Genomic DNA, 12,790 nt, shown 5'->3' with positions numbered 1-12,790 from the left:
AGAGGGTTTTACAGAGCAGTAGCCCTATTCCTTTTTGTGGTAGTTCTAATGGTTTTTAAATTTGACTAATTATTCATTCTAATTTCTTTTCGTTTTAGATTTTACTTATTTATTCATAGTAGTCTCTGGTCGCTTTAATTTCGAATTATCGTTTTCAGGTGTTAGTATAGCTCTTTACTTTTCATCGAATTTCTTTTTTTGACTAATAGGCTACTTACTATTAAGAGAGAATTCAGGTGAAATTTTCAAAATCTCAAAAGTTCTTCACAAAATTTATCAAAAAACAAAAGATCTCAATTCATTAAGAGGTACACTGTCGTATCAGGTTATTAATTCTTACAATATTATGTTAATCAACATTTCTAATTACTTTTATTATTTCTAAGCAGAGGAAATCAGGGAGATAATTGGTCTGTACACACTGTAAATTATATTTATTATATTTATATGTTAAATTATATTTATTTATATTTATGTTTATTATATTTATATTTAATTATATTTATGTAAATTATATTTATTTATATGTTATATTTATTACACTGTAAATTATATGTTCAAACATTTGTTTTTGTTCTAAATACAATTGTCAGACCCCATATTTCCCATTTTTGACAAGCGGTCAATCATACACATGTCCATGTCACCGTTGTATGGCCAAATTGTAAACTTTGCTCCTTTTAGGACAATTTTCCGTGCTTTATGTAAATTAATGATATATTAAACTAAATTTAATGTGCTGATACTCTATACCCATAAATATAATATTGTCCTTAATAGAATCTTAAGGACAACATGACCGTTCAAAGTCAAAACTCGTTATCTGCATGAAAAAAAAAGTTGCATAAAAAATAAAAAGAATAATACACATTGATAGATGTTGTATCGATTAGTAATCTTTGCAAAACATCAAGATTTTAACTTGGTTTTTAATTAACTTTGAGGTACATTACTAATAAATTCGTTCCAGTCCCCATGTTATCTTTAGAAGTAACTATTCACTTCTATCTCTTCCAACCTACCTCATGCATCCGAACTACCATAATTACTTAACACCAACTTCCAAATGTAGTTATTAAAAACTTTTTTTTGCCTATGGAATATGTTTTGATTTTGGACAACCAATAGCTTAGACTCTTATACGGAATCAAATATCCAGTCAAAATAAATATCCTTATAAAGTCAAAAGATTTTCTGGCTTGGGTATAGCAATTTATTTCTGGGGGAAGATGTAAACTCAAGAAGATAGAAAATTGGCAAATTGTGCGGAAAATATAAGGGTCATGGTCAATTAGCTTAAATGCTGGAATTTGGAGCATGGAAAGGGCCCAACTCCCCTCCCCTTCTAGTGTACGTATCATTAGGATGTAAAAAAAGAAAGTCTTACCTCCAGCGCTCGAGAATTGAGAAGTACATGAGTTGCTTGAGTAACGTCTGCTGCATGTGAGCTATTATGGTAAGGATTATCTCGGTTATAATTCGTTTCTAAGGATAATAAAAACCGAACTAAGGTAGCTGCTGGTATTTTGAAGGTTGCCATTAATCCCCTTTCCTAAAAAAAATAATTATAATAAAATTGACGCCGCAGAAACCTTTAGTTTTGTTAAACGTCTAGTAGAGTATTTTTTGGATTTCTGTTAAATTGATAAACATCCTTTCAAATCAGAGATTTAAAACTCAAAACGAACATAAATTATTCTATACATGATGGGTACCACTACAGATCCAAACTCCCTCTCTTTACACTAAAATCTGACTTCTGCTTTTCTAAAAGTAATATATATATATATATATATATATATATATATATATATACATAGCCAGCATTTATTTATAATTTCTTTATTTACTAAATATCTAAAAATTATAACTCTTAAATCAAATGAGGATAACAAGAGCTAAGAGCTCATATGGCACTTGTGATGAGGCTGGACGAGCCTAGAGCTCATATGGTATGACCTCTTGCAAAATTCTAAAAATTAATAGATTGATTTAAAAGGAATTTAAAATAAGAGCTCTGAGTCACGAGGTCCTTCTAAACATCAAATTCATTAAGATCCGATCACCCACTCGTAAGTTATAAATACCTCATTTTTCTAATTTTTCCTCTTCCTTCAGCCCCCCAGATGGTCTAATCAGGGAAAAACGACTTTATCAAGTCAATTTGTACAGCTCCATGACACGCCTACCTATTTTCATCGTCCTAGCACGTCCAGAGGCACCAAACACACCAAAACACTAACCCCGCACCCTAGATCCCCCAAAGAGAGCGGATCCGGTACGGTTACTTCAATCATGTATCTACGACATTTGCTTATTCTACCCATCAAGATTCATCCTGATTTCTCCACTCTAAGCGTTTTCCAAGATTTACAGTTTCCCCCTCCAACTCCCCCCAATGTCAAGAGATCTGGTCGGGATTTGAAATAAGAGCTCTGAGACATGAGTTCCTCCTAAATATCAAATTTCATTAAGATCCGATCACCCATTCGTAAGATAAAGATACCTCAATTTTAACGTCTTTCAAGAATTCCGGTTTCCCCCTCCAGCCCCACCCAATGTCACTGGATCTGGTGGATTTTTCAGAATTAACCCCCCCCCAACTCCCCCAAATAGAGCGAATCCGTTCCGATTATGTCAATCACGTATCTAGGATTTCTGCTTATTTTTGCCACCAAGCTTCATCCTGATACCTCCTGTCTAGGCGTTTTCCAAGATTTTAGGCCCCCCCAACTCCCCCAAATGTCAACAAATCCGATCGGGATTTAAAATAAGAGCTCTAAGGCACGATATCCTTCTAAATATCAAATTTCATTAAGATCCGATCACCCGTTCGAAAGTTAAAAATACCTCATTTTTTCAATTTTTCCGAATTAACCGTCCCCCCCAGATGGTCAAATCGAAAAAATGACAATTTTTAACTTAATCTGGCCTGGCTCCTGATACGCCTACCAAATTTCATCGTCCTAGCTTACCTGGAAGTGCCTAAACTAGTAAAACCGGGACAGACAGACCGACAGACAGACTGACAGACAGACCGCCAGAATTTGCGATCGCTATATGTCATTTGGTTGATACCAAGTACCATAAAAAAGGATTTACCTTCGCGAGGCAGTTTGGTAGAACTTTTTTTTCTACTTTGTGTCAAATGCTCTTGAATCACATTGCTCTTGATATTCGCCTTTTTTTGCAGTCATACCCGAAAAAAAGCAAAAAGTATGCATCCGCGACCAATTGTTTCAAGAAAATGTTACCCTAACACATTCATTTCATCTACCAATCTACCAAAGTAAAACAGTTCAAAATAGGGATGATACCTTTTTATTGACAGTGAAGTAAAACTGAGTTTTACTGGTGATGATGAACACTGTATATGTGCTCGAAATATCCAGTTAAATAATTTTACATCTATTCACTGTCAATAAAAAGGTATCATCCCTACTTTGAACTGTTTTACTTTCGTCATGGAAAGGCAGTGTGGTCTTCGAAGTCATCTACCAATCTACCAATATATCCCGCGTGCAATAAAACTCATTGCAATAGTTCACGTTCGATTTTTCGTCCCTGACAGCCAATTAAAACCATTTTATTTCACAGAAATTGCTTTTCATTGGGTGTCTATGACATTAATCAATTGCAATCGATTTGCAGTTGGCTAAACCGAACGCTTGGATGCTTTTCTTTCAAACAGTTCGTGGTAACGAACTGTAGTAAGGAGCGATCCGGCTCAATAGTAACCAAAATTCTAAAAAATTGAATTTTGATATCAATAGCTACATCAAGAATCGCATTTTAATGCTGATTTTAAATATATAAGTTTCATCAAGTTTAGTCTTACCCATCAAAAGTTACGAGCCTGCGAAAATTTGCCTTATTTAGGAAAATAGGGGGAAACACCCCCTAAAAGTCGCAGGATCTTAACGAAAATGACACCATCAGATTCAGCGTATCAGAGAACCCTACTGTAGAAGTTTCAAGCTCCTATCTACAAAAATCTGGAATTTTGCATTTTTTGCCAGAAGACAAATCATGGGTGCGTGTTTATTTGTTTGTTGTTTTTTTTTTTTTTCTTTTCCCCAGGGGTCATCGTATCGACCAAATTTTCCTAGAATGTTGCAAGAGGGCTCATTCTAACGGAAATGAAAAGTTCTATTGCCCTTTTTAAGTGACCAAAAAAATTGGAGGGCATCTAGGCCCCCTCCCACGCTCATTTTTTCTCCAAAGTCAACGGATCAAAATTTTGAGATAGCCATTTTGGTCAGCATAGTCGAAAACAATAATAACTATGTCTTTGGGGATGACTTACTCCCCCACAGTCCCTGGGGGAGGGGCTGCAAGTTACAAACTTCGACCAGTGTTTACATATAATAATGGTTATTGGGAAGTGTACAGACGTTTTCAGGGGGATTTTTTGGTTTTGGGGGTAGGGTTAAGGGGAGGGGGCTATGTGGGAGGATCTTTCCTTGGAGAAATATGTCATGGAGGAAGAAAAATTCAATGAAAAGGGCGAAGGGCGCAGGACGAATCTGGTCACGTTAGAAAAAAACGTCAAATTCAGAGCTTAATATACAATGCTGGGTGTTCGGAGCCTCTCTATTATGGAGTATAATTTGAAAATAACGCAACTATACGAGCGATAAAACATATATACCACAACCATAACTCAACTAACGAAAGAACTGTTAAGAGATAACACAACTATAAAGCGAAAACAGGTGAAAACTAATGGGAAAATAAACGAACTAAGAGGTGGAAGGGGCCCAGAGAAAAAATATAATCCTTTTCCAGTTTTGAGCCTAACTTCCGCAAAGGAGTAATAATGTCAGAAGCCCCGAAATACCGAATTATTTTCTTTTTCCTATAAGACCGGGGTAGATGGAACAGAAACTTACAATAGCGGAAATATAATATACACAATTCAGCCAGATCTTGTCTTTTTTTTAGGATAGGTGAAATACCAGATAGGAAAAGTATTGAATGGTCGCAAAAACTAGTGTATAGCAATGCAAGCGCTTTTCGATAATAATAACCACGATTAGCTACTATTTTACCATAACCCGCTTTAAGTTTTCTTTAATATGTCGTACAATATTGATCCTAAAAGCTAGTAGATTCCAATAAATATGAATGCTTGACCGCCGCAAATCAGAGATACAATGGATGGAGAAGTTAGAACGCGGATTCCAAATGGGCATAGACTTTGCATTAAAGACTAGTTACTCACACTTATCAATATTCAATGACAGACCAACAGTTTTGAAATGTTTCGAAATAGATGATACGGAATTCGAGAGACTAGATCTAGAACGGCTAGATCTAGAAGTGTATCATCCGCATATGCAATACAAAGACATTTACCAAATTACAAAAAAGAAAGGGCATAATTTTGTATAACACACTGCGATACAAATACTGAAAAGATACGGTGAAAGAACACCACCTTGAAGCAATTCCAAGCGGGTTGGAATATTCCCATAACAATTAGAGTGAAACTTAACCGAATATGGGAATCAAACAGTTCGTGGTAACGAACTGTAGTAAGGAGCGACCCGGCTCAATAGTAAACGAAACTCTAAAAAACGGAATTTTGATGCTAAAAGAAATATCAAAAGAATTGGATTTTTATGCTGATTTTAAATATATAAGTTTCATCAAATTTAGTCTTTGTCATCAAAAGTTAAGAGCCTGAGAAAATTTGCCTTATTTTGGAAAATAGGGGGTAACACCCCCTAAAAGTCACAGGATCTTAACGAAAATCGCACCGTCACATTTAGAGTATCAGAGAACCCTATAGAAAAAATTTCAAGGTCCAATCTTTGTCAGAAGACAAATCACGGGTGCTTGTTTATTTGTTGTTTTTTTTTGTTTTTGTTTTTCCCAGGGGTCATCGTATCGACCAAGTGGTCCTAGAGTGTTGCAAGAGGGCTCATTCTAACGGAAATAAAAAGTTCTAGTTTCCTTTTTAAGTGACCAAAAAAATTGGAGGGCACTTAGGCCCCCTCCCACGCTCTTTTTTCCCAAAGTCAACGGATCAAAATTTTGAGATAGCCGTTTTGTTCCGCATAGTCGAAAACCATAATAACTATGTCTTTGGGGATGACTTACCCCCCACAGTCCCTGGGGGGAGGGTCTGCAAGTTACAAACTTTGACCAATGTTTACACACAGCAATAGTTACTGGGAAGTGTACCGACGTTATCAAGGGGATTTTTTTGGTTTGGGTGTGGGGTTCAGGGGAGGGGGCTATATGGGAGGATCTTTCCTTGGAGGAATATTTCATGGGAGAAGAAAAATTCAATGAAAAGGGCGCAGGACTTTCTAGCATTACTATAAAAAAAAATAATGAAAATATAAACATGAAAAAGTTTTTTCAATTGAAAGTAAGGAGAAGCATTAAAACTTAAAACAAACAGAGATTATTACGCATATGAGGGGTTCTAAAAATACTTTAGCATAAAGAGCGAGGTATTTAGGAGGAGATAAATACTTCGCTCTTTATGTTAAAAAAAAATTAAGTAATTTCAACTATTTATTCTACGGCCTTTCTGATTCAGGGGTCATTCTTAAAGAATTGGGACAAAACAAGATTTAGTGCGAAACGAGGGGACCAACCCTCTCATATATATAATCAAAAATATAAGAATATAAAAGTTTGTTATGCAAGTTAATTCCTAAGTTGCGTATTTTGTTTACTAATAAAAATGTTCGTTAAAAATTAAAAGATCTAGTTGCCTTTTTAAGTAACCGAAAAATTGGAGGGCAACTAGGCCTCCTTCCCCACCCATTATTTCTCAAAATCGTCTGATCAAAACTAAGAGAAAGCCATTTAGCCAAAAAAATAATTAATATGCAAATTTCATTTTAATAATTTATGTACGGAGAGCCAAAATCAGACATGCATTAATTCAAAAACTTTCACAAATTAAATAAAAAAAAAACAAGTTTTTTGAAATGAAAGTAAGGAGCGACATTAAAACTTAAAACAAACAGAAATTACTCCGTATATGAAAGGGGCTTTTCCTCCTCGACACCCCGCTCCTTGCGCTAAAGTTTGATTCTTTCCCGCAACTCTACTTTTTAAAACAATAAAAAACTTTCCCCTGTCCCAGGGGAAAGGTCTTTAAGTAATAAAATTTGCCAATTTTATAGCACATAGTATTTGTTATTGTGAAGTATGTATACATTTTAGGGGGAAGGGGTAAATATTTTGAAGGGGGTTTTTCTAAGGGGGAATTTTCTATGGAGAGGGAAGCTTCCAGGGGTTGAATCAGGGAAAATTATGCAGTAGGGGAACTTGCCAGAATTCCTATACAAAATTCTTTTTAAATGTCTTGTTTTCTCTTTTCCGTCTCAATTTTACGCGTGGAGTTGTTAAGGGTAATTGTCCGGGATAAATTTTAGCCGGGATTAAATTGTCTAGAGGATATTTCTGACGGGGAGGGGGATTTCTCCGTGGAGGTAAGGCTAGATTTCCAGGCATTACTTAAAAACGACAGAAATTAAGTTAAAAAACAAGTTTTCTCAACTGAAACTAAGGAGCAACATTAAAACTTAAAACGAACAGAAATTATTATGTGTATTAAGGAAATTTTCCCCTCATCAGCACCTCACTCTTTAGGGTAAAGTTTAAATTTTGTCCTAATTCTGTAAGAACGACCTTTGAAACACAAGGGCCGTTTAATTTGAACAATAGGAAGCTTTTTTAAAAGTAGTAAAAAACTTTAGCGTAAAGGGTGAGGTGTTGAGGAGGGGGCAATTCCCTTCGAACTCGTAATAAATTCTTTTTGTTTTAAGGTTTAATGTTGCTTCTTACTTTCAGTTGAAAAAAAAAACTTTTTTTTTGTTTATTTAATCCCAGGTGAAGACGGTTAGAAAGTGTTGTCAAGCTAAGCAAACTTGTGAATGGGGCTTAAGGAACTTGAGACCTCCTGTATAAGGGTATAGGTACAACTAAATATTATCGTGCAACTTTATTGGTGTAATAGTTAGAATTTTTGGTGTCTGAGGTTTCTAAATCTATCCACACGTTTAAGAGATAATATTACAATTAATCACAATAGCTTATTAAAAAAGTGTAATTACTGTGTTCTATTAAAGACAGTTTAAAAATCAAATGAATTTCTGAAAAAAAATATTATAAATCCAGTGAATCTTTGAAATCAGCCAAAAATACTGTTAGCTCGTAACAATGGATAATATTTTAAGAATTATCTATCTTTAAAAAAATTAACTGCAGCTACTTGAGCTCTTAAGCACAATAAGTTCCAATAGGTTTCAATAAGCGCCTGTGAACGCAATTCAATAATTTCAATTACTTAGCCAAAAATGAACGCCAAAAAATGCGAAGGAAGGGTATATTTTTGAGGATCGCCTTTCCGAACTCTCCGCATTTTCGGACTCTGATGAGTGTTAATACCGGCTCGCTATATAAATATGTATTATCTTGGTATTAAAAGCTCGGCATATAAATATGTGTACCCAGCATGTGGCAGCCCTTCTCATCTTGAGGAAAGATTTATACTGATTTAAAAGATTTAAGTCTAAAAAGATTTAAAATTATTTCATTTAATTTTCATGTTTTTATTTATAATTATTTTTCTTCTTTTTTCTATTTTTAGAGGGGGGAGTGGTAAATATGGCTGGTAGGGATTGTCATTGTAGGGTATTGTAAAGGGTGATGTTTACTCATACAAGTTTGTGAACTTCAGGTTTGTTGTGGCTAAATGGTAAGTTTGTTGTGGCTAAACTTATTTTAGGCTAAATGGCTTTCTCAAATTTGATCGGACAATTTTGAGAAAGGGGGTCTAGTTGCCCACAAAGTTTTCGGTTACTTAAAAAGGCCACTAAAACGTTTACTTTTATTTACATGTTTTTATTAGTAATAAATGTACGTAACTTACAAATTAACTTCTATAACGATATAAGTTAATACGAAAATATTCATATATTTTTATTACGTATGTGAGGGGAGTCTCCCCCTTATCAATACCTCGCTCTTTAAAGTTCGAATTTTGTTCCAATTCTTTAAGAATGACCCATGAATCACAAAGACTGTTTTATTAGAATAAATGGCTCTTTTGCAATCACTAAAAATATTTTAGCGTAAAGAGCGAGGCATTAAGGAGGAGACGAACCCCCTCATATACATAATAATTTCTCTTCGTCTTGAGTTTCAATGTTGTTCCTTACTTTCAGTTGAAAAAAAACTTTTAGTTTATTTAATTTCTTGACTTTTTTTTGAATTAATGCAGTTTTGATTTTGGCTCACCGTACATGAATAATTAAAACCAAATTTGCACATTAATTTTACTTTTTTTTCGGCTAAATGGATTTCTAAAATTTTGATCGGACAATTTTGAGAAAAAGGGGGAAGGGGGCCTAGTTGCCCTCCAAATTTTTGTTTACTTCAAAAGGCCATTAGAACTTTGAATTTTATTTACGAATGTTTTTTAGTAATGGATATATGTAACTTACAAATTAAGCTACGTAACGATCATGTATATTCGTATATTTTTATTACGTATATTAGGAGATTCGCCCCCTCACCAATACATTGCTCTTTACGTTAAAGTTCGAATTGTGTCACAATTCTTTAATAATGAACTTTGAATCTTAAAGTCGTTTAATTAGAATAAATAGCTCTTTTGAAATTACTAGAAATACTTTGGCGTAAAGAGCGAGGTATTGAGAAGGGGACAAAACCCCTCATATATGTAATAATTTCTGTTCGTTTTAAGTTCTAATGTTGCTACTAAGTTTCAGTTGAAAAAACTTGTTTTCTTATTTAATTTCTCATTGTTTCTTAAACGATGCTGGGAAATACAGCGATCCGTTCATGGAAATTTTCATTCCCACTGACTGACTCCTCCACGGAAAAATTCTCTCACATAAATCCCTCCCCCTGACCCCCACCAGAAAAATCCCCCCTGGAAACGTCAGTATACTTTACAATAGCCTATACTATATGTAAACAATGGGCAAAGTTCATAACTTGCATCCCTTCTCCCGTGGACTGTGGGGATTAAGTCGTCCGCAAAGAAATAGTTATTAGATTTTTCGAGCACATGAGGGGGCCTAGTTGCCCTCCAATTGTGTTAGTCACTGAAAAAGGGCACTAGAACTTGTTATTCCCGTTAGGATGATCCCTCTCGCCACAATCTAGGACCCCTTGGTCGATCCGATCACCCCTGGTAAAAAAAAACAACAAAAAACAAATAAACACGCATCCGTGATCTGCCTTCTGGCAAAAAATACAAAATTCCACGTTTTTGCAGATAGGAGCTTGAAACCTCTACAATAGGGTTCTCTGATATGCTGAATCTGATGGTATAATTTTCATTAAGAATCTATTACTTTTGAGGGATGTTTCCATCTTTTTCCGAAAATAAGGCAAATTTCCTCAGGCTCGTATCTTTTGATAGGTAAGAATAAGCTTGATGCAACTTATTTATTTAAAATCAGCATAAAGATCTTTTGATGCATACATTGGTATCAAAATTCCGTTTTTTAGTGTTTTGGTTACTATTGAGTCGGGTCGCTCCTTACTAAAATTCGTTACCCCGAACTGTATGATAGTGTTAACTGTAACACAAGTTATAGTTAGAGGAACTACATAGCTATTTCAAATGTATTACGATGATTTTAGTGTCTTTTTAAAGTAAAGAGATAAGGCACTTCAATAAACTGCCTTTTTCCACCACATGGTGCCGCAGAGCACAATATTGGTCATAAAAAAGTTCAAAAAATAGGAGGACCTTTAAGGCCTTCTTGAAAAATCAAAAAAAAGATTTAGGAAACAAACCATTTTCTCCATGCACCGTCCCACGCAATGGTGCAATATGTTTTTATATTGTAGAGTCTAGATTTGTTTATTACGATCAAATCAAAAACGGTGAATTTATAAAACAATCTCCTTCGCCCGAAATTAAAGAGATACGTTAAAACTTGTCATGAAAAGTAATTAACCGAAACAAAAGGCCTCTCAACAATCTTTAAAGCTATTTATCCTTTAGTTTAACTTATGTTTTGCTCAAATCTTTTTACAATGTAAAGAATATTGGACGTTCATATTTGCTAGTGTTTTATTTACCATTAGAAAAAGAATGTTATAACTTGACAAGTTTATCATTTCTGGTGCTACTACCCTAGAATGTGAAGAAAGTACCGGTCAACGAGCACATATATTCCATTGTGACATAGGGTACATGGTTGAAGATAAGTATTGTTTTCTTTAGAGCGCAAAATAAATGAGGCCAAAGATTTGGCTTTAGAGGCCAAAATGCCATATTTTTCCCAAACCAAACTCTACTCCTGTTTTAGCCTTGATGACTCGGTTCCGATTCCACCTAGTCAAATTTGTACTAGGCACCTTTCGGATGCAAAAGTTGACCCTGACCATTGCTGTTTCTGAATTCTAGGCTTTAAAACTAGTAACGAAAAACATGCTCAAAAGTTAATCACGTGTCAGGAACTTACACTTTGTTTTCTTTAGTGGTATAGCTAGGAAGACCATAGAGGACTCTGACCCAGTATTTGGGACTGTATCTTCGAATTTTTTTTTTTGCTTGCCTCTTATGCTTAAACGGGGTATTTTTCTGGCTCATTCGATGATTATGTTTACTTTTTCCTATTTTTTTTTATATAGGAACTGTAATTAATCCCAAGTATACTTTATTTACATTCCAACTATAAATTAAAATACCAGAGGGGTTGGGGCAGCTCTCTCCGCAAAGACGAAAAATTTGCAGAGTAGTCCATAAGACTATTGTTCTAGTTTTATATAGGGATTCTGGAGCGTCTTTTGCGCCAGACATGGCCGATCTCCAACTAGCTCCTTTCAAGTAAACACAACTCTGTTGAGAGACCAAGTCACATTTTCAAGCCTGGATTTATCTAGATTCCCTAGATGTCTTACTTACCAGTCTTTGATCGATTTCCTCACACCCGTAAAACATCCTCGACAGTGCTACAAACATTGAGAATTCAGAAAGGCCGGCCCCAGACCCGCCCCCCCTCTTCTAGCTTATCCGGATCGTGTGCTAGCACATTTACGTTTTGATAGTCTTGTGGATTTTTACCATTAGAAAGCTATTCAGTCCGCTCAAATACATCCATTATTTGATCTGTTTGAACTCATAGATTAAAATTTGTGTTCCAATGATGGCTCGCAGGGAATATTCAAATAATGAATATTCTAATAAATAATTAATCTAATAAATAATCTAATCTAAATAATTAATAATCAAATAAATAATATTCAGCTTTGAATATATTCAAAGCTGAAACCTCGGTAATAATTGCTGATATGGCAATGTAAAAAAAAAAATTGACTTATTAATAGCTATTCAGGATTAAAACCTGCAGAATGAAAGGGGTTGTTCTGTAAATTGACGTCTGGGATACTGATATTCTTTTCGATTTCAACCCAAAGCCTTATATTTTTATGTAATTTGCCTGCTTTTCGAAGTTTTGTCCCACTCCTAGAGCCTTACTTACATTCAAGTAAACTTACTTTACCCAGTAAATTACATTGCGGTTGCATTGTCCCTGGACTTCACGATATAAGGCTATTCCATTTCACTTAACTCAAAAATTACCTTAAAAATTGTATAAGCTACGGCAGTCAAAGGTCTATTATCAGTTAATTCTGATACTTTAAAGATGTCCATTCCCCATCGGTCCAATCCCCGAAATATCTGAAAAAGAAGATTGAAACGTTATATAGGCCTTTTCAATAAAGATATAAAAGAGAAATGAAGAGAAAGTATCTAAGAACACAACGCTTTGAAAAA

The 12,790-nt window shown here is 34.9% G+C and overlaps 1 protein-coding gene across 12 annotated transcripts in view; it reads right to left on the bottom strand.

The window, feature by feature from the left end:
* The window catches only part of LOC136034471 (3',5'-cyclic-AMP phosphodiesterase-like), a 387,364-nt gene that overhangs the window by 47,256 nt on the left and 327,318 nt on the right, over positions 1 to 12,790 (bottom strand). For all 12 annotated transcript variants that reach the window (XM_065715671.1, XM_065715672.1, XM_065715670.1 and 9 more), the window contains 2 exons: positions 12,596 to 12,694; positions 1,388 to 1,552 (listed from right to left, as the gene is read on the bottom strand). In XM_065715671.1, the coding sequence (XP_065571743.1) occupies positions 1,388 to 1,552; positions 12,596 to 12,694 (264 nt within the window). The remainder of the gene's footprint in view (positions 1 to 1,387; positions 1,553 to 12,595; positions 12,695 to 12,790) is intronic.

Source organism: Artemia franciscana, chromosome 13 (genome assembly GCF_032884065.1).
Source record: "Artemia franciscana chromosome 13, ASM3288406v1, whole genome shotgun sequence".
In the NCBI taxonomy this organism is placed as follows: Eukaryota; Metazoa; Arthropoda; class Branchiopoda; order Anostraca; family Artemiidae; genus Artemia; species Artemia franciscana.
The sequence above is the reverse complement of the archived record's forward strand: the minus strand, read 5'-3'. Positions and strand labels throughout refer to the sequence as shown.